This window comes from Lipotes vexillifer, unplaced genomic scaffold, assembly GCF_000442215.2.
Source record: "Lipotes vexillifer unplaced genomic scaffold, Lipotes_vexillifer_v1.1 scaffold835, whole genome shotgun sequence".
Taxonomy (NCBI): Eukaryota; Metazoa; Chordata; class Mammalia; order Artiodactyla; family Lipotidae; genus Lipotes; species Lipotes vexillifer.
The window spans coordinates 532,399-554,915 of NW_006774135.1; the positions used below are offsets into that span (position 1 = coordinate 532,399).

Genomic DNA, 22,517 nt, shown 5'->3' on the forward strand with positions numbered 1-22,517 from the left:
CCAGTGGACGGGAGGCCCTCGGGGTGGTGCTAGAGAGCTCAGCTTGACCCACAGGCCCGGACTGCCGTCTGAGGACCCTGACGGGAGGTCCAGGCCAGGCAGGGTACTCTGGATGAAGCCAGGACGACCAGCAACATGCACTGATGAGACAATGGCAGGTTCTTTCCCAAAAAGTACAGCCTGTTGCTTTATTCAGGGATTTGTACATTGCAGCCAGTTAGGGGAGGCAGGAAAGGGGTGCTCAGTGAGAGGCAGATGGCTGGGGGGAAATGTGCTATCAACCGTTTTTTTCTTTTTTGGTTAAAGGAAAAAAACTATAATCAATATCCCACTCATAAGTAAAAGTGGGATGGGAAAAACTTGATTGTAACCTGGCATTTGTGTATATCTTCTCATTTCATATGTACAGTTTATTTGGGCACCGCCGCCGTCCATCGGCAGGACGCCTAAAGGTAGAAACAAACATCAGGAGGGAAGGAGTATTAACAAGAGGGAGCCCGCGGGCCGGCCGGGCCGTCAGTAGAAGCAGACGGTGTGCAGGAAGGCCCTGCCGCTCTTCTCCTCGAACTCCTGCAGCAGCTCGTCGATCTCGTTCTCCATGTCCTCCGTGTGCTGGATCTGGAGCCAGGGGAGAGCCGCCCTGAGCCGCCCGCGCCCAGCAGGCGGCCCCGGCCCGGCCCGGTGCTGCCCGTGCGCGCGGGGCAGGGCCGAGGCGGGCCCGACAGGGACGGGACACGGAGCGGCTGCAGCAGGGCGGGTGGCCTCGTGTGCCACACGTTCGCGCACTTCAGACGCTCGCCGCCTGCACTGCCCCCACCCTGAAAATGAGCAGACCCGACCCAGACGGTACCGCCGCGGGCCCGGTCAGCCAGCGAGGAAGCCCAGGGGCCATCCCGTGCACTGTAGCGGGCTGAGCAGCGCCTGTGGCCCCCACCCGCCAGCTGCCACTAGCGTCTCTCCCGGCTGTGAGGCCCACCGTGTGTGCGGTTAGATGTCCCCTGGCGGAGAACCACTGCCCTGGAAGGAGGTGGCCCTGCCAGGGGACAGCCCCAGGGTGGTCCGGGGCCAGATCCTCAGCCCGCCTGTCCTGGCAGGGGCTGGCCTGCGGCCGAGGCACCTCGCTGCCCCCAGTCTCGGCCTGTGAGCAGTGCCTCTCCTTTGCAAGCTCTCGCCAGCCAGACCCAAGTGGGTGTCACGTGTGCTATTTCTGGGACGTGTCATCCCCTTCAGCCCTGTCTTTTGCATGATAGCCAGATCATGGGAACAATTGCTGGAGCTTCAGCAGCCACCGTGGACCATGAGACCCCTTGGGAACAGAAGCTGTGCTGGGCAAAGTAACAAGAGAGCAGGGGCCTGGGCCCCTCACACAGCAAACCCGTCCAGGCCTGTCTGTCTCCAGACTTCTTGGTTAAGCCTCGTTTTCTTCATTTTTCTATCACTCACAGTTAGTTGGCCTAAATGCAGAAGCCACAGGCCAAAGATATGACAAGACATATGAGTTGCATAGGTCCTTTTGCCACATCTAACAGGAAATGTTTGGCTCTGAGCACAGCTGCACGGTGGCTGCAAAAGCTCCTGGGGTTTCCTGCACAAGGGAAGATGCCCAGGGCCACTCGGGGAGGGCTGGACGTCTGGAATGAGAAGTGCAGGGGCAGAAGAGGACCAGAGCCCTTTGATGCCATCTCTGGGGGCTCCCGGGCTCCTCTAGCTGTTTGAGGTCTTGGCAGGGGGCCTAAGTCCTGGGAGCCATCTCCACAGAAGCCAGACCCGGGCAGGTCACTCACCACTGCAATCAACCTAAAACGCTCAAAGGTGGATTCTTCAGCCAAAGCTGACTCGGTGACTCTCACCTGTGGGCACCTCTGCATTTATGGGTTTTAACGTTTGGCAATAAGTGGACCGTGAACCGAGTGGTGTGCTCGTCACGTTCATGCTAAAGCCCTTGTGTGCACGACGCAGGCCCGCCCAGGGCCTGATACTCACGCACTGGCAGAGCTCACAGATGAGGAACGCCCCCAGGGTGGCCTCCTCGTGGTTGTCCTGGATGTCCACGTTGATCACATGCACAGGCTGGCAGGTCTCCTGCTCCCTAGAATTCAGATCTGACCGTGACAAGAGGACGGAAGTCAGAGGCCTCAGAACAGAGCGCAGGAGGCTGTGCGCTGCCCAGCCTTCCTTCGGGGATGCAGTTAAGGACCAACATCAGAGCATCTAACCAGGCCGAGCACTCCCCCCAACCTGCCACCCGGGGAGGACCCTCACGCCAAATACGGCTGGGACCGCAGGAAAGCTCGCGCTTATGAAGCTGGCCCCCAGGCCACCTGGTAACACTCGCAAACTCCAGCCTGTCCCGCAGCGCGGGACAGCAGCTGACAGCACCCTCACTTACAAAGCACCAGGCCCCGGTCCCTCTGCACCACACGTGCTCTTTCTGTGCCACAAAGGCCCTAAACCCGCACTAAGCTGTTGGCCAGCACAGGTGGTTTTGCCCTGGTGAACACGATCAGCCCAAAGGCCACCATCTCCTGCCCCCACCCCCCTCCCAGGGCCCACACAGGTCAGGGGCCCTCTGTCCACCTCTCTGTGGCCTTGCCCGATTTCCCCTGCCTGCTGGAGCCCACAGACGCACCAGGAACCCTTCTCCAGCCCTGGGCCAGGAACAGACACCGTGCACAGGACGGCCCGGCTGCCTCAGAGGCGCTGGACGCACAGCAGGACAGAGGGCATGGCGCAGGGCCTGATGCTGCAGCTGCTGCGCTTACCTTCCACCACCTGGTCGTACACCCGCTCTTCACAGGTGAGGATCAGATCAAACAGATCTTTGCAGTTCTGGAACCTTTCTGGCCGGGGCTTGATCCTCTTATTTCTGTCCAGCATGTGTAAAATGCCATTCTGCGTGTAGCTGAGTGCCCGAGTTAAGGAACTCTGGATAAAGGCCCCGCGCCCCTCCCCCAGCGTCCGCGTAGGTGCAGCCACCCACCGCCCCCCCACCCGCCCCAGCAGGAGCCTCAGGACGACAGAGGCACGGAGGCACGTGGGGGCAGGCTGGGCCGCGATCCCCCATCCCGCAGGAGACAAGTCAGGTGAGGGTGCTCGCCCCCAGCCCAGCCTACTGGCTGCCCTTGGACCCACGCCTCTCCAGAAAGCAGACCTAGTGTCTGCAGCCTTCTCCCAGGTCCGTGTTTCCCCGACCAGGGATGGAAGCTGCATCCCCTGCAGTGGAAGCTCAGTCTTAACCATTGGGCCGCCAGGAAGTCACTGATGGCCTTTTTCGTCCTGCAGTCTTGGCAAACGCTCATGCTGAACCCAAGCCCTTCGGCAAAGACAAAGCTAACCTGGAAACCCAATCCCAAGCCTGGCTCAGCATGGCAGTGAGAAAATCTGGAAGCCCACCCAAGAAAGGACACGAAGAGTGCCCAGGAGGGAGAAGCCTTGGGTGAACTGAGGGCAGAGTGAAGGGAGCCCAGGCCCAGGACCTGGAAGGGCCGAGTCCCTCAGAGCTCGGATGGGCCACACAGGTCCCGCAGTCAAAGTCTGTGCCAAGCAGGTGGCCCTGAGCTGGAAGTGCCTCCTCTGGGACCCTCCAGACAGGACCCTGCACCCACCCCCAACCCCGATGGCTGTGTCCTCGGCCCCAGGAGAGGGCTCACTGCCCCAAAGACGAAGCCCGTGGTCTCTAAGGGTCATTCTGGATAGTTTGAAACAAGCATGTTGCCCACTCTACTCAGGGACACAGACGAGCTGATTTAGGAACTCTGAGGGATACATTTACTGTCTTTCCCAGATTTTAAGTTATGAGAGTTTATTTCAATAAGCTCGTATTACTCAAAATACATTTCCTACCTTCTTGGATGGTGAAAACGGCTTTTAAAATACATTTAATTAAGAGTTTTTCACTTGAAGAGACACTTGACTGTTAGCTGTGGGGCGTTTTTGGTTCTTGCCAGTTTTTAGACAAGCGTAATAACCACGGCCACCTCACGCTGGCCCTGCCGCCTCCTGGCTGCCCACAGCGGCTGCGCTGCTACACCTAGGTCTTCCTCCCCAGAACCTGGTCCTTCGGACACCTGGCATCTGCATCCGGCAGAAAGACACGGGCCAGGAGGCCCCACGTGGTGCAGGGCTGGTGGTGGAGGCTCCCTGCACTCCCACAGTGGCTCCAAGACCAGCCACCCAGACAGCCCGGCTTCAGGTGACACCAAGGCTCACGGTGACGGCTCCCTCAGAGGGGAGGCCACCAGGTGCTCTGGGGGCTCCTCAGGGTCCCCAGCAGTCTTGCAAAGCCCCTTCCTTCTTTCCTTGACCCTCAATTATGCATATAGATGATGTAACAGATGAAAGTCAGCTGCACATAACTGAGGACAAAAGGCCTAGTTCAGAGATCAAAGCCTCACCTTCATCAGTGTAACAAGGAAGGAGTAACAGGGACCTTTTGAGTCTATTTTCTGGCAAATCCCAGATACACAGCGCCCAGGCCATGCCAGGCAGGACCAAGGACAGCGCATGCTGGGTGTGGGTGTGGGTCCTTGAGGATGAAACACTGGATTCCCAGGGACCTGCCTGAACTCCCGCCTCACACCAGGGTGAGACAGGAAAAGTGGGGATCAAGATGGCGACAGCTGTCTGCCAACAAGACAAAGCCTTCATTAGGATCTGGCTTCTGAGGGAAGGCCCACGCTCTGTGCACGGAGGGAGGGAGGGAGGCAGGGAGCGTGCTCACCCCACGGAGGTTGGGATGCTGCAGACTGAGGGGCCGAGCACTCCTAGCTGAGCCACGACCTGCAGGGGCCAAGGCAGCAGGGCCCCGGCCACTCGAGGCATCTGCACCTAACCCATCAAGGCCAAGCCCGTGGACCAGAGCTGCAAGGGAGCCGGGCAGCCAGGACCACCCCCTGGGGCCCTGCCAGGTGGGAAGGGCACGTTAGGTCCCTAGAACCACTCCCACCCTACATGGGTGCTACCCCAGCCAACAGCGACCTTGGGCCCAAAGGCAGCGGCAGGCCTGGCTGACCACAGTGGGTTAAGGGCCAGCCGACCTGCCGAGGCAGGAAGCCTCCTTGAGGGAGGGAGAGCTGGCTGGGGCCTCCCTTTGAGCTCACACGCTTGTCAGAAATAAACCCCCCAGGCGAGGAAAGCTAGCTCAAGAGCCCAACCCAGGTGGACGGAGGCCGCGGTGGGTGCAGGCAGAGAACGCGGAGTCTGGGCCCCTGACCCTGCACCACGTCTCCTGGGCTGTGGCTGTGCACCCCAGCTCACGCCTGGAGCCACTGCACCTTCAGAGGGCAGGTCTCCCCCTCTCACCTGGGACAGATGAAGGGCGGCGTGGGCACCTCCTCTGCGGTGCAGATCCGCAGCTCCTCAAGGGTGGGGGCCCCAGAAAGACGAGAGGTTCTGTCTGCTGCCACAGGAAGCACGACAACAAAGGATCGTTCTGAAACACTCTGGGGTCCTACCCATGAAACGATGCAGACCCTGTCAGAGGAGAGCACGTGCTCTCGAAACTGCTACATGAGCACCGGCAAGCCGGCTGGAGCGACCCCACGGGGGGCACTCAGATTCAGGATGGGCCCAGGGACTGTCCTGAGGGGAACACAGCAGGCACAGAGGGCTTGTGTCCAAAGTTCAAGGTCAAAAGGCAAACATACTGGAGGGTTTGAGATGCACCCAAAGGGACCACAGACCGGCCTTGAGCCAGGACCTGGGCCTGGAGGCTGCCCGTCCGGGATGGCAGAACCTGCTTTGACCCGGGTGCCCGAGGGCTCCAGTCTGTTCTAGTTCAAGGCAACTTCTCAGATTTGAGGTTTAGCCCCCAACCACGAGTTCATCCTACATACGTGTGCTCAGCATGGAAAACAGGTTCAGCTGAACGCTTCTGTCTCAACAGTGATGCTGAGAGATACGGGCCCGACACTGCGTCTGGCGGACGGGACTTCTGGGCGCCCAAGGCAACGCCTTCCCGAGCCCTCGGAGCGCAAGCACATCATTCCTCCTGCTGCCCCAGCCCAGCCGTGTGGGGGGATCCGGCGAGGATGCGGCTCTGCTTCCCCTCGGACAAGGAGGGCCCGGGAGGGGGGCAAGAGGGGGCCAGGCTAGCACAGAGCAGGGCCCGGTGCGCAGAGCCCACGCTGGGAACCTGGGGTCAAAGCAGAGATGCCCCCTGTGAAGGCAGGTGGCTGAGGACAGAGGCTGGGGCCAGACCAGTGAGGAGACGGATGGGCCGATTCCAGGGCAGGGGTGAGGCGCCGACAGAACCCACATACGGGGTCAGACGCTCCCTCGGAGGTTTAACAGTGGAGCCCATGCCCCCATGTCCCCTCCCAGCCCAGGGCCCAGGCCTCTGCCGAGGACTGGCCAGGCTCTCGCTCCCCCAGGGACAGAAATGCTTCCCTTCCCAGGGTCGGAAGTGACACACCTCAGCCTGGTTGCCCACAAACATCACCCAGCGCACGTGATGGAGACAAACCTGGGAAGGGACAGCCTCGGAACACCGAGAACAGAAGCAGGATCTCCAGGTGGAGTCAGAACCCCGAGGAAGAGGGCGAGGGGGCCAGCGGCGGTGCCAGCCGAGCCCTGTCGGGAAGGCGCTTCCGGCAAGTGGCCTCCCAGGCCCGCCGGCCGCCACCATCTGTGTCCTCTCCCAACAGCCAGGCCCGGGAACCCGGCTCTGCCCCCACACTGGGGCTCTGGGAATGGAGCGGGCAGGGGGCGGCTCGGGCAGGCCCTGGCTGGACTGTTGCGGTGTGTGCCTCACCGAGAGAGGATGTCCTCGCCCGAGCTGTTCCTCGGATGCTGACCAAACGGAGCCCAGGGATGTTCTGGTCCATCGGCATCCCAACGGCACCAGGCGTTTCCCGCCTCGAGGCTTAGCCTGGGGTGTGAACCCAAATCCCACGGCTGGAGCTGGCCAAGTGGGCTGTGCCCCAGAACACGCTCGTGCCAGGCATCCTCCAACCTAATTCTACTTCCAGTACTGAGCTTTTGATCCAACTGAAACAGAAGATGCAAAATCCCTCGCACAGGGGCCCAAGTGCCTCTGGGGGAAGGTCCTCAAAGACAAGGACCAGCCCCCCGCTGGCGGAGCTCAGGCACTCGCCGGCCTGGACGGGTGACCACTGGCCAGCCACGGGCAAGAGCTGGGGCTTCTGCAAACCCACTGGGCCGAGCACAGCACCAAGGTAAGCAGGACCTTGTGCCTCTGGAAGCCCACGGTGACCTCCCAACTCCAAATCCAGGAGTCTGGACCCCTGGTCAGCGGCCCTGCGCTCTTCTCTGCTGGATTCAAGAATCCACTCAGAGCCCTGCCCACCTGTGGGGCTTCCCTCTGGGGTGCCCGTCCCGGTGGGGGGAGGCAGCCAGGAGCCCCCTCCCTGCACACGAAGCCTCCTGGGCACTGAGCGGATGCGCAGCTCTGCAGGGAAACGGGCCTCCCACCCCATCTTGGGAACAATTTAATCATTTTGCTCAAATTTTAGCCTCACTACCTAACGACAACCTCGCCACCTTCATTTCAGATGGGCACCAACCACGGCTGCACGGGTCCAGCCCTCACCCATGCCTTCCCTGTGCCGCCAACAGTCTGCTGTCACAACACCCCCAGAGTTTTGCGTCAGAGCCATTAGCTTCATAAGGCCTCGTGAAAAGCACAAGCCCAAGAAGCACAGTCACTGGCCACTGGGGGAGGCAGGACGGGTGACAACCTCATGTCTGTGCAACGGCCACATCCCCAGACAGAAAACTTAGGAACAAACTGGGTGCCGCAGACGCGCGCGCTGCACAGGGCGCCCTGGAGGGCAGCGCGGGGAGCCACGGGATGCGTGACTGGGCCATTTTTAGGAACAGGTATCACGTACAAAAAGAATGATGAAAATTAGAAAAACAAACCCTTGAGCAGCATGTGCAGAGAGGGTGCTCCAAACAGCCTGAGGCCCGCAGGGACCAGAAGCCTCTGTCTCGTGAGCCGCCCGTGGGGCCGGGGCCGGGCGAGCAGGGCCACAGGCAGCCAGGAAGGGGCAGGACAAACCGAAGCAGAGGAGTGAGTACAACTCCCCAGACTGCAACGTAGCAGCGAGGTCGCTTTGGTCGGGCCAAAGTCAGCAAAAAATGAATTGGGAAGAGTAGCAAATACGTTTCATCCGTAATCATGTTCTACACACACTAGTCACAGGCCCGGCTCCCAGAGCACGTCCCAGTCGTGTGGAACCCCCTGGAGGGCAGCTGCCACCCCTCCGCCCCCCGCCAAGAACACAGCCTGGACCGGCAGGCGAGGAACACTCACCCGTCTGATCAACCAGGGCCCCTCCACCAGCCCTCCCGGGACGGGCGCAGCATCCTAGGGGCTCTGCTCGCCCGGCCTCTTCTGCCCGGGGCCTGGGGCCCAGGAGGTAAGAACCCGCCATCCCTCCTCTTCAAAGGAAACACTCCCTGTACAGTGGTGTTAGAAACAAAACAAAACAGCGACAGCCAGAAGGCAGACTCTGCAACCCTCCAGTCCAATGTCTCCTCCTCAGGAACCCGACCTCAGAAGCCGCCTTAAGTCAGCCTGAAGGAGACAGATGGCAGAGACAGATAACACCGTCTACCCAGGTGTGGCTTTAGCAGACTTTAAATAACACAAGTAGGGCTTCCCTGGTGGCGCAGTGGTTGAGGGCCCGCCGGCCGACGCAGGGGACACGGGTTCGTGCCCCAGTCCGGGAAGATCCCACGTGCCGCGCAGCGGCCGGGCCTGTGAGCCATGGCCGCTGAGCCTGTGCTCTGCAACGGGAGAGGCCACAACAGTGAGAGGCCTGCGTACCGCAAAAAACAAAAAAAAACAATACGCCTCCCAATGCAGGGGACACGGGTTTGAGCCCTGGTCCAGGAAGATCCCGCATGCCGTGGAGCAACTAAGCCCGTGCGCCACAACTACTGAAGCCTGCGCTCTAGAGCCCGCGAACCACAACTGCTGAGCCCGTGTGCCACAACTACTGAAGCCCACGCGCCTAGAGCCCGTGCTCCACAACGAGAAGCCACCGCAATGAGAAGCCCGCGCACAGCAACGAAGACCCAACGCAGCCAAAAATAATAAATAAATTTATTTTTAAAAATAAATAGAAGTGGCCGCGACCACTTGTCCAAATAGGGTAAAATGCTACATTTATTTAAATTTGAGAAGGTCAAGGAAATATTTTTTTAGTAAATTGGCTGATAAAAATGGAAATGGGAAAAACACCTTTAGTCTTAGTGTTTTGTTTCAAATAGACACGTACCTACCCTCCAGCTGTGTGACATCATAAAAATTTTAATCTCAAAACAAAAGAGAAAATCTGAGTCCTAGGCTGGAGCACTTTACTTACTTTTTGAGAAAAAACCCTCAGATCGTGAATTAGTCTGCAAATACCAAATCACTTCTACAGAAATGGTTCAAAACAGACTAAATCCCAAACATCACAGGGCGGCGGTGGGGGTGGGGAGGGTGCGGTGGGGGAACAACGTGGTGATGCTCTAGGTGCTGATCTGGCCGCCCGCCGCCCACCTCCCAGCAGCGCCCGAGATCCACCCCAAACACTGTGAGTTCAAGGAAAAATAAAATGACCCCCGATCTCACTGAAATTCCACTTACTGATTTAAGCAGGAACAGCACCAAGCCCAGGGTGGCCACCGACCCAGATGTCCCTAGATGACCCCCCGTGCTCCCTGCCGAGCCCTGGCCAAGCTTGGCGTTCTCGAGACCACGCAGTTTGCACAAGAAACCAAACCGTCTGGCTAAGATGGAGGGAGGGTGGGGGGCTGGCCCAAGAGGCCAGTGGTCACTGCAAACCAACCCACCTGTGCCCAGCAGGGTTCCCCGTGGGGACCCGTGGGAGCAGCCAGGGTCGAGAGGCCTCTGAGAAACACAGCAGAGGAAGGAAGGGCCGCAAGCCTCCCAGGCAGAAAGCAGCCGAGAGGAGGAGCACTGCCGAGTGTCCCCAGCTACCTGGGACACACCAAGCGCTGCCCGACACGGCCTGGCAGAGCCTGTCCTGACAGACTGTCCGTTCTTATTCTGGTGGTCATGGCGACGCCCTGCCTGTCCTGATGGGGCTGGGGCGGGGTGGCTGTGCTCCTGCACACGAGCCAGGGAAAGGCCGACGGCGGAGTTCAAGAGCTTACAGGTGACACCCACGCACCAGGGAGATGCTCCACGAAGTGTCCGCAGAGATGGCGCTTTGGGGCCAGATTCCTCGAGCCCAACCCCGTGCCAGGGAGAGGCCCTGCCCTCAGACATGGACATGCGACCCAGACCCTCCCTGAAGGTCCCCATGACTGTGCTTCTCTAGTTTCCAGGATGTGTGTCCCCAAAGACACCCTGCTCAAGTCCCTCGCTTTAGAGGACGGCATCAGGAAGGTGCAGGTTCACGTGTGGACGGGGCCTCTTGGGGGCAGGAGCCTGGGGCACCTGCTGGCCACACAGCTTGGGCACAAGGCCGCTGGTGTACGCACTCCTTCAGTTCCCATCCACACGAGGAGCGGTCAGTGCCAAGGTGGACGTGGCTGGACCCCGTCAGGGTTCAGGGCCAGGGGGAAAGCCGTATCCACACGATGCTGGAACCTAGGCCCACACCTGCCCGCGGCAAGGCCCGCCCAGCCCACTCCCACACCTCCTCATGAGCCCTGCCCTGAGGCAGGGGGTAGCGCATTCCTGATGCCCACCCGGCCCCCGACCTCTGAGCTGTCACAGTTGACCCAGATTCCCACCAGCCGGCCAGCCCTCCAACGCTGGCCACAGGCCACGGCCACCTCAAATTCAGACTCCAGACACATGCCAGGTGCCAACGGGAGGGGGCCAGAGCTGACTACTGCTCCCCCCCGCCAGGGAACCCTGACAACCCCTCACCTGTTATGGATGGAGACACCCTCCCCTCCAAGGCACCCAGTCTGTGTTTTCACGGCAAAGCAGCATGGATGCAAGGGGTCTCCCTTGAGCCACAGGGCTGGGGCAGCACAGGGGCCCAACTGCGGCCCCCCATGACTCTGAATTGGGCCCCTTCCTCCCTGGAGCAGGGGGGCGAGGCCAGGGCTTCAAGAGCAGGCCGGCAGGCGGGCGGGTGGCGCTGCAGCTGCTGTGCGTGGTCACGAGAACACACTCAGCCACCAGCCATGGGAGCGGCGTCCTCAGCACACCTGGGTGTGAGCAAGGCCGACAGCAAACAGCTTTAGGCTTGAAATACTCTCAAAGGGTTGTGGCGACTGCTGGGACCCTCGAACATGAAGAGCCGACTCGCCACAAGCTGTCACGAGGCCCCACCGCTCCTGAGGCTGGCGGCGGGAGCTCTGGCGTGGTCTGCAATGGCCTCGCCACCCCAGTCCCCAGTCAAAGTGAACCCACCAACGCGGGCTGCGTCTGCACCCCACCTGCCACAGGCTGTGGGTACCAGGCCCAACCTGCCCTGCTGTCGCCTTAGGAGGGACCCCACAGCTACCTCGGGCAGCCAGCTGCTCGACTCGGGGCAATGCCTGTCAGACATGCAAGCTTCTCTTCCGGCCGCATCTGAAATACCTGAAGGCCTTAATTTTTATTTTAAGCCTGAGTGCTTTTCTAAAATCCAAAAGCTTAAGCATCAGTAAAACTAGATCAGAGTTTCCCTGGGAACCAGTGTCTGGCTTAGAAACACATTCGTATATTAAACAGACACTGTTTTCAGTAACCACTTGAAACCACAGCTGCCAACCAGGGTGAAATGAGGTGGGGTCAGATAGGCAAGTTCACGCCAGGCACGCACGGGGCCAGTGAAGGTGACCGGGGACCGTCCACGACGGGGGTCAGGCAGGACACGCTGAGGGTGGGAGCCCAAGGGGCTTGGACTTGAAGTGCAGTAAGTGTCCTCAGGGCAGGGCCGGGGGCCGGGCAGCCACCCCATGCCACCGAGCGTAGCAAGAGAAGGCGAGGAGGGTCTGATGAGACCCCAAGAACAAGGTTCTGGAAAAGCCCAGGGGCCTTGAGCAGGACAGAGCTGCCGTGTCCACTAACCTCGTACCCAGGATGGAGCCCCAGAGGCTGTGGGATTTATACTCTTAGAAATCACATTTATTATTACCTTTTAACCTAAGACAACAAAAATTACACAGTGGAGAAGTGAGTATACACATAAATTAATCTAAGGCCTGAAAGACAATGAAATTGAGAAACTGAAAATGAATAAACAAATAGTTAAAAAACAATCTAACCCCAGAGGTATTTAATTACAAAAGAGCCACAGGAGAAAGAGGGAAAGTACGCGAGATCCAAGTTCAGCACGCAGCCTCCGCTTACAGGGCACAGTCAGGATCTGGGCGAGTGTTAGTTATATCTGCACTTCAACTCACTGTTTGGGGAGCAATTGATCACATGTATTAAAAATCATGTGAACTATATTTACAGCCACACATTCACTTGCTTTTTAAGACAAGTGGCTTTGTAACTCACAAAGCAATTATCCAAAGGCAACGAAAGATAGCTCTCCTGGAGCCGTGAGGACACTGTCAGCCTCACCTTTCCTGGCGGCCCCTCTTCCGTGACTGGGCCCAGGGACCCTGTTCCTTAGGTCACAGGTTGGCCAGCCTTACATTTAGAAGAAAATGACTTATCTTCCCCCAGAAGTGCTCCAAGTAGGCTGAGGTTTAGCCGCAGATTCTGCTCAACCGATGCTGGACAGCCCGGGAGGAAGCTCAGGTGTGGAAAGTGGCTCAGGCAGAAAATGGAAAGATCTGGAAGCCTCCACCAACCTGACACAGGAGGTACGCTACAGCCCCCAAATGGAACACCAAGTTTGAAGCTGCTCTGTATTCAAAAGGACTCCAGGGCAAAGGGATGAAAACACTTAAGGTCCACAGAAACATTTAAAAGAGGACAGCTCAACGACAACAAAAGGACAGCTCAACTTCGGACGTTCGGCAGAAGCCAGCCCCTAAAGACCCGTGTTGTACGACCTGTGGATCAGAAACATCCAGAAGAGGCAGAGCCACAGGCGGGGACTGGGCCAGCAGCTGCCAGGGGGCTTCCTGGGGTGAAAACATCCCACAGTCAGCTGAGTGCACAGCCCCGTGGACCCACGGAGCCGTGCACTTGAAGCAGGTAGATCGTCTCACAGTCAAGGACAGCTCCCGCCTTAGAGGCATACAAAGAGAAGCCCCTCTTACATGCCTGGGGAGGGTCAGGTGAACCCAGATTTCCTGCACTATCGTTGACAATTCCCACAGGGGGAGGGAAACGTAAACCTCACCAGGCTGTCTAGCTCCTCACAGGGCTGGGCGACACCGGGCAGGTGCTCTGCGGCCACACCTGTCACCGTAGGACGGAGGCCGTAGCCTCTCAACCCAACCCCACTCCTGCTTGTGGCAAGAAAACCAAAAGCAAAACCCCTATTTACAGCCAAATAATTAACAAATAAACTGCTTGGATACTAACGACTACAGACCAGAACTCACTGAGGGCTCAAGAACCACAGGGTCCCACGCCCCAGCCCACAGGGGGCAGAGTAGTGCCCAGGCAAAGCCCGCAGACGTCTCCAGGGCCCATCTGTCCCTGCCAGCCACTTGGCCTCAACTCCCTGGCTCTGCCCAACAAGGGGCATCTTCTCTTCCCTGAAAATTCAAACATTTACTGAATGTTGTTTTACCCTTGGGCTTCATTTTACAATATTTTCCTAGCTTTGCACTTTAAGTTACAGAAGCCACCACTTCTGCAAATGCCCAGGTATTCTATGCTACAGATTTAATAGGTTTTTAGCTCGTCTGCTGTGTCCTGAGCACATGGGGAAATGTGGGGCTCCCTGCCCAAGTTGGCAGGGCCTCCGGCCCCCCACCCCCTGGCATCCTGCCAGCGTCCCAGTGGACTCCCCGTCCCCCACTGCCGGCAGATGCTCCTCTGTTACTGGCCAAGGGCTGACTCAGGCAGAGCTGAGCATAGTGCCAGACACAGCCTTGTTTTGCCCCTTCCCACCCCACCCAGAAGGTAGAAGTCCCACCCAAGTGAAGCCAGCAAAGCGACAAGGGTCCCTCCCAGAGGCTCGTGAAGGGCAACCAACAGGGTGGGGTCTATGCAGGCAACTTCCCTCCACGGGGCCCAGACAGCAGGCACAACCATCCCCTGGACTGGATGCTGCTGGGGAGACCACGGGCCTGTACAGTCACCCCGAGAGGAGAGTCTGAGTTCTGAGAGGCTGGGCTCTGCCCCTTCGTTTAGAGCCACCAGGGACACACACAAAATCCCTCCAGATTTGGTCTACGATGTGTAAATGCTGCCCATTCCCAAAAGTAGCTCTGATGTGAAAGACCTAACTCACAATAATTAAGGGAGTACAGCCAAGTAAGTGCATTATCTGTTGTCGTTTCTCTTGTTGAGTTTAAGAGTCTTTAAATAACGAATGGTGCTAACTGAACAATCATCTTAAAAAATACTGGGTTGGCCAAAAAGTTCTTTCGGTTTTTTCTGTAACATCTTACCCTACAGAAAAGCCCAAAGAAATTTCTGGCCAACTCACTAGATGGGGTCTCAAGTTAAGCTTATCAACACAGAGAGTTTTCAGTGCAAGAACCAAAAGCCTGGAGTTGGATCACAGCTTTCCCAGGGGAGCGGCTGTGGCTGGCGCCTCTCCACAAGGTTAGGACAGCTCTCACCACATGGCGCTCAGGACACAGCTGGCATCTCCCCGGCAGTACGCAGAGCTGTCCCTAACGTGGTCTGCGCCTTCTGAGAAAGGAGTGTGTGCGCAAGGTGCGCTGCAGGGTGTCTTGGGGCTCCTGCACCCCCGGGAGGGCCTTGGGACTGCATGGGGCAGTGGGGGGTGCTGGTTCTGGTGGGCGTGAGTCCTGGACCCCCAGCATCAGTGCCCGGCTGGGGCACTGACGAGAAATACCTGCGTTTCTGCCCCAATGCCCCCACCCGACGTTTCCCTTGCAGCTGGGGAGGAGCGGGCACGGGGTGGAGCGTGCAGCAACCACCAGCATCCAGTGCATTTTGCTGGAATGACCTCCGGGGCCCTTCACAGCTAACTAATTAATCTATAGGTGTACAGAGAACATTCGTAGTTTATTCACAATTGCAAGAACGCCGAAGTGAAGGAAGCTTTCCACCCAGTGTCTATACTCCTCTCGCTTGGGATGTGTCTGGTCTCCATGCTGAGAACCACCGTCACTCACGGTAACATGAGGTGTCTCAGGAATTTAAAGCAGCCCGGGGTGACCGTGAAGTGTCTGGTCAAAGCCCAGCCAGCAAGGATGATCTTAATATCCACAGCCTGGGGTCACATTCACATGAATCTGGCTTGAAAATACCTTCCTTTCCCGTGAGGCTTAGGAAGCAGACAGAGTCTGTTTTGTCTCTTCCTGAAAGGAAGTCAAGTCCTCTCCAACTCCCTGCTTCTAACATGCTTCCTTCGGCACCCAATGTGGCCCTCTCATGAGCTGACCCTCCAGAAAGAGCACCAGAGTGTGAGGCAGCCGCCCGTGACCCAGTGCACACCCACGCGCACACCTACCTGCAGTGTGCAAAGCCACGGATGGCGGGGTCCCACCTTCCTCACCTAAGCTGCTCTAACACTGTATCACAACCTTCCCCGACTGTGTCCACGTGGACTGCAGCCCACGGCCCCGAGTGGCTCCAACCTCTGGACGGTCCCGTGAGCACCAGAACAGAAACCCAGTGACCCCGCACACCTCAAATGGGCCGCCGCGTCCCCTGCCTCACAGGTGCCCCTGAGTGGTGCCCACAGGTGACACCTGTCAGAGACAAGCACACAGGGTTAAAGGGCAACCACTGGGATGCAGTTCTTTGTCTTTCCTAAGGAGATCGTTGTACATCTGGTCATATGTGGTTTTGAAATCATAAACGTTTGGCTTGTCGGGTGCTGGTCCTGGAAGCTTCACGTGAGTTCCTGTTCCAAAGGACCGGACGCTGAATCCTCGTTTGCTGAAAGACACAAAACGACAGAGAATCACAGTTGGATTAAATGAGACACAAAATGCTAAAAAGGAAAATGAAATGAGAAATGGACTACATGAACAATTTTGCTGGTCTCAAAGCACATGTTTCTCAATTCTTAACTCTTAAGTATTTTATTTGCAAATTTAAAAAAATCCTGTAGCACGTTACACAAAAGCTAGGTGGAGCCAATCCAAACATAAGACAAAGGATCCTGGAACGTAGGGGAACGAGGTGGATGTCTGTGATGGCCACAAGACAGACACGTGGTAGAGGAAAGATTTCACCTAGAACGTCTTGTCATCTGACTCCTGTCCTGGTCTCTAGAAGGAAACCATCTGTCCAGGTTTCCAGCTGCCGTGATGCAGGCTTCCCAGGACCAAGAACGCAGTTTCTGGAGCTCCGGAGCAGAGGGACACACCCCCGGCCTCCTACCTCGAGGTGCCAGCTGCGAGGGCCAGAGATAAGGGAATGGCCGAGTGTCTCCTAATAAACTGAGGGAACCTCCCTGGCAGGCAGCGTCCACGAGCCACAATCGCACCCTAAGCAAGAAAGGTCATCGCACACACTGCGGCCCCAACGCCATCCTCACTCAAGCAGGTCTGCTGCAGACCCCATGTTCCCTCAAACTCACAAGCGGTGAAAGCCAACACTGGGAGTGTTCAAAGCGTCTACGTGAAACGGCCTTCTCATTCTAACCTCGTGTTTATACGTCACTAAAATATCCGTGTGGAAGCATCCCTGCCCGCCAACTCGGGAGCAGGCCCCAGGCCCACCAGCCCCGATGTTCTCTTCACGGCCCCACAGGCTCTGAGGCGGCCACGGTCACTGTCTCAAGCTTTTTTGTACATTTTATTGGAGCTCAGGGGTGTCTGGCCACATCTGGAGGCCCACGGAGGAGCGAGCGTGTCCATGCACACACGTCCCAGCACGGGGGGAAGCCCAGGTCTGCAGGCGCCACTCCCGTGACCCCTTGTGGGCACCAATGCCTCGTGGGCACTGATGCCTCTCTGCTGAAAGGCGGACAAATAAGGGAGGAAACCTCACTCGGCCCCCGGTGCCCGTGGAGCGAGACCCGTGGTCTCTCCCAGCAGACACAGCACTTCCAGAAGCCCAGCCCGAGAGCCACTGTCCCTCCAACAAAAGACAGGAAGGACCCACAGGTCACTTGCTGTCACTGTGAGAACGGGGAGGGACGCGAGGAGCGCAGCCACTGCGCCTGGCGCAACAGAGCCTCACGGACACACATTTTTAAAGCGCTTCTCATCCGGTTTGGGTCAAACACCTTGCCTGAGTCCTCTGAAGCTGGTAAAAGCCGAGTCATGTCCCTCTGTCCCTGGAAGGCCCGAGCTGTGCCCTCGACCAGGCCCCAGAGGTCACTGTGATGGAGAACACGGGGGACAACAGGCACGATTGAGGAGTGAATGGGGCCATGGCCACCTGAGCTGCAAACGGACCACGACCAACCCAGCCCCAGTTTACGTGCAGCTCCGGGCCCCGGGGAGAGGGAGGCTGGGATGCAAGGGCCCAGCCTCGCGGGCACCTCCACCCACAGGCTCCAGCAGGTGCCCAACAGACCACGTCACCCAACCCGTTTCCTCACCAGGTCAGGTACGTACAATAAAAGAAATGTTTTCTGTCAAAGGACCAACAAGCCAGGGATGAAGGCCCCCTTGACAACAGCCGCGCGGGGGTCACACTCTCCCGAGACAGTGACCGGGAACAGGTCACGGCCACGGGCGCCGTGGGAACACACAGCGGTAGGCCACACTTGTCTTGCTGGCTTCATGATTTGCCACTACTCCACAAGAACTGCCCGAAACAGAGAGCTTATCCTCGTAGTGCCAAGCCCCCCACCCCAAAAATACCCTGGAGGGAGCAGGTCCTTGAGGGGGGAACGTGTGCTATGGAAAAACACTAACCCACAGAAGCAAGGTCCCTGAAGGCTTGGAGCTGAGTCCAGTCCCTGCAGAGGGAGCCCAAGGTGCGACCCTGCCAGGAAGTAACACAGTGACTGCGTGAATGCAACTACTGGACACACACCTGGGGCCACCCCGGGCCTGTCTCCAAAGGCCACGTATCTGTTCACAGGATCTTGGGAGAAAGGCCTGTCTTCTGGTGGATGCTTTAAAACAAGTCATTTAAAACCAAATAAGTAAGTTAAATATGTGAGAGATAGTGCCTTTACAGGTCAGAATAAGAAACCACGGCTGAGACCACTTTTCTCAGCTAGCTACCTAAGAAGCCTGCTCCAAAAGGGGTCCCAAATATCATTTGGGGGAACAGTGGGAAAAACAAAACGCTTCCCAACAAAAATAAGTGAAAGATTCATTTAGACACAGTTCCTCCATCACTTTTTTAAAAAAAATCAGTATTTCTACATCTCGGTCATTTCCTTCTGGTCATTCCTTTGAGATACTTACTCATAATTAAAGAACTTATTTACATGAGCCCAACTCTTAAACCTAAGTTCAAATTTATTAAAATGAGCCCAAGCACAACTACTATTGAAATACATTAATGAAATATATACTGAATAAGTCTTAATTTAGCCAGGCAGCAGCAAAGGAGACTGTTAAATCTCCAATGGCTAAAGTTTTCAGACAGAAAAACCACCACCATTTCTACTGGTGGCAGGTTAGCCATTCCATTTTTGATCCAACAGTATTTTCTGGAGCTTACTATATGAGCTGGGGATTCAGCAGTGATCGAAACAGACCTAAATCCCTCTCCTCAGATGCTCTGGGAGTGGGAACAATGTAGGTAACCCTCCAGGACACAGGACGGGGGAAGCGCAGAGATGGCAAAGCTGCGGGGCGAGGCTGGGGGTGATGGGAGACAGGGTGCCTGGGGGCTCCCAACACATCCTGCACCCCATGATGCAGGCCCCAGACAGGACCCCAGGGTGTTCCTGGGGTTGGCATAGGGCATGTGTGCCACTGAAAAACTGCCCATACGATTCCCAAGAGGCCCTAGGTGGAGAGGCCCCAGCACAGGGTCTCACATGCCCCCGCCTCCTGCCGGGGCAGCGAGCCTGAACTGCCTGGGTGGACAATCTCCTTCCCTCACCTCCTGTCACAACAGGGGTTGAGGTGTGCGCTAGGTGTCCACGTGAAACACTGTCCATATCCCTAAAAGCAGATCACCACAAAGATAACCTGGGCCCATTTTCCACCCGGCTGATCCCTAACAGGGCTTCTAAGAGGATGCCTGCTAGGTCTCTGAAAGGCTGGGTGAGGTCTCTCCTACTAGAAACCGTCACGGGAGGGGGGCCGCAGCTGCTCTCTCCTCACTGCCCTCCCTAACTGCCTGAAATGTTACTCAAGCATATTTAATAATAAAATGAAACCCCAAAAGAGGAATTTACTGGCAGAAGAATTTAAGCCACACACACAAAAAGAAACCCAGTTTGTTCTTCCCCCAACAAAATGTTCACAAGTGGCAAAAAGGCTAGTTAACAACAGAAGCCCTGTTTCTTCTAAGCTCATGCAACTGACAAAACAGCCCATCTTGTGTGTGACTATGTACAGTGACAATGTGTTTCTTACATAAAAGGACTCTGAGCGCTATAACAATATTGCTGACCACCAAAAGGCTTTTTCTCAGGGGCCAATTATTTTGTATGTTAAACAAATCTTCCAGACAAGTATTTATCAAACTTGTCTTTATAGGTATCAAAAATCTATCAGAAAGATATAGAAATTATGTTATACATTAAGATACAGAAATGTTAAGTTATAGAAAAGATTACACTATCATAAAAAATGTCGGGGCTTGGGCTTCCCTGGTGGCGCAGTGGTTGAGAGTCCGCCTGCCGATGCAGGGGACACGGGTTCGTGTCCTAGTCCAGGAGGATCCCACATGCGGCGGAGCGGCTGGGCCCGTTAGCCATGGCCGCTGAGCCTGCGCGTCCGGAGCCTGTGCTCTGCAACGGGAGAGGCCACAACAGTGAGAGGCCCGCGTACCGCAAAAAAAAAAAAAGAAAAAGAAAACACCCAAATTTACAGTATGGATTATGCCATTTTTTTCCTATTTTCTATAGTGTGGTTATTAACCTAATTCAAAGCATTATTGTGGCTAAGACTGAAATCCTAGACCACTGCAAACCTTCTGAAAGAACGACCTGTCTCTGAGTAGGACACAAGATGCTTACGAGCATAAGTCACCTTTACTATAGGTAAAATCGCCCACTGCTTAATCAGCCGTTTCTAGCTACACAATGACCTCAGTATACCCAACACAGATCAGCTGCTCAAGCAGCATCACACTATAACGCCTGCCTGCAGTTTCACTGTGGTATAAGCCACAAGCTGGGAAGTTCAACTTCCTGAAATGTTAATATTCCAGTAAAGTTGATGTCACCCCTAGTAAAACGTCAGCCTAAGCACTTCCCAATGTTTTCTAGGGTTTATTTTATTCTTACCCTCCCATAGGTCAAGAAGAAAACAAAAGGCCTCTCAGCATGAGATCACCATGCAGGGAGCTTGTCAAACGTGCCACTTTGTTTAGACCCCGAGAGCTCCTGCTTAGATGTCCCTGCTCCAGGCCTGCTCTTCCTCGACCCTGGCTTCTCGAAGGCCAGCTTGCTCTGCCGGCCACTGTCGGCCTCCCCAGGGTGCAGGGCCAGCAGAGCAGGTCCTCAAGACCTGGTACTCCAACTGTTCCAGCCCCAGCACTGCGCTAAGCGCTACTAACCATGGTGAACCCGCTCAACTATCTTCCCTGGGCTCGACCTGTTCTCACCTACAGAAGGTTGGAGACGATGATCCTTAAGGCAGGGGAAAATGTTTTAGCTGCTGGAACTGATAACATGCTTGGTCTACCCAGTTTCGTCTCAATGTTCACATCCAAACAGAAATCTACCTTCTTCCAACCAAGCCTTCTGGTCTTAGTTCTGCCTCCTGAAGACAAAAAGCAAAAAAACAATGCAGAGTCCCTTAAAATCTATGATGGCAAACGTGTCCCCTGTAGGCACCTCTTCTATGCTTATACACACAATTTCAAATCTTCCACCTCCCCAGATAGTTTCCAGTTTACCTTCTTCAAGTGTACCCAGAAACAAAGTATCAAAAATGCAGCCAAAGGGGCCGCAGGGGATAGCGGACAATCCCTCCCTGGCTTAGGACAAGAGGCTTCTGGAAATGTGTTCAAGACAAGGGGAGAGTTTAGCACCGTCTGGGAGAGTGCTGTGTCAAGCCGCCTGGGCTCACTCAGATCCAGTGTTCAGATCCCAGCAGCCCTGAGACTCAGTCCCCTCTGGGAGAGGCTGTCTGAGTACCTCCATCCCAGTGTGGCTAGGGTCCACATACTCTACTCATGACATTAAGACCTGAGCGCCCCACCCCAAATCGGAGAATCACAGGACCTCAGCTGACTGTTGCACTCCCCGCAGCCTGGATCCTCCTCCAGCCCGTGTTCTATCCCATCAGTTCTGTCACTCATCCGTCAGCACTGGAGCCCCTTGTAGCCAGATCCTTGCTGTCACTCATGAGCTGGGGCTTCTTGCTCTGGGTATTATCTCCTCACCTGTGTACATGTGCACATCCTAAGAGTTGTGAGGACGAAATCAGATGGCATTTGCAAAGCACCTGGCACAGAGGAGCTCAAGAGACTGATTCTAACCTTGTTTCTTCCACATCTACAGCCTCTCTGCTCATCTTCCCCAAATCAAACTGCCCAGGAAGTTATGATTGAAAACAGTAATTCAGAGAAGTCTTTCTTTAAAATCTGTTTTGAATTGCTACAATTAAAAACAGCTTCCAGGGCTTCCCTGGTGGTGCAGTTGTTGAGAGTCCGCCTGCCGATGCAGGGGACACGGGTTCATGCCCCGGTCCAGGAGGATCCCACATGCCTCCGAGCAGCTGGGCCCGTGAGCCATGGCCGCTGAGACTGCGCTCCGCAATGGGAGAGGCCACAGCAGTGAGAGGCCCACGTACCGCAAAAACAAAACAAAACAAAACAAAACAAACAGCTTCCAAAAATCAGCAGGCCCCTTGACCTCTAACAGAGAGTTTGGAACAAAAAAATAAATTAATTGGCTCCAAAGGGACACCTTAATCCACAGAGTACAAAGAACAGGAGGCTCTGTGGAAACAAACACAGTCTTCCTGCACCCCTTAAAAAACCTGAATGGCTCCAGGACTAGTATTTCAAACAACTTAGTCTCAAAAGATAAAAAATGATCACCCCAGGGAACATTAAGACTAGCTCTAGAAAACGCCGTTTATTAACACTTGTATTTGACTTCTCAGAAAAATACAGCCTGAGCAGATTTTCAAGGGGGCAAAAATAAAATTGGGTTTCACTAATAAATGACCTAGCGTGCATGCTTGATCAACTACATTCCTTATGATAGTTCATTTCAGAAGTTTTCCTATACATAGTTTTATTTAGTTGTAACCAAACTGCATACACAATTTTCCTGTTTTCACTTACACATGTTTTTTTTTTGGCCATGCCCTGCAGCATGTGGAATCTTAGTTCCCCCACCAGGAATTGAACCTGTGCCCCCTGCATTGGGAGCAGCTTGGAGTCTTAACCACTGGACCGCAAGGGAAGCCCCTTATCGTACCTTTTTTTTTTTTTTTTTTTTTTTTTTGGT

At 55.8% G+C, this 22,517-nt stretch overlaps 1 protein-coding gene across 1 annotated transcript in view; it reads right to left on the reverse strand.

The window, feature by feature from the left end:
* Window positions 1-516: 516 nt before the first annotated feature.
* Window positions 517-22,517, reverse strand: part of SSU72 (SSU72 homolog, RNA polymerase II CTD phosphatase) — a 25,364-nt gene continuing 3,363 nt past the window's right edge. The window contains exons 2-5 of the mRNA XM_007448926.1: window positions 15,761-15,904; window positions 2,763-2,902; window positions 1,984-2,102; window positions 517-618 (exon numbers count right to left, since the gene is read on the reverse strand). Of these exons, the coding sequence (XP_007448988.1) occupies window positions 517-618; window positions 1,984-2,102; window positions 2,763-2,902; window positions 15,761-15,904 (505 nt within the window). The remainder of the gene's footprint in view (window positions 619-1,983; window positions 2,103-2,762; window positions 2,903-15,760; window positions 15,905-22,517) is intronic.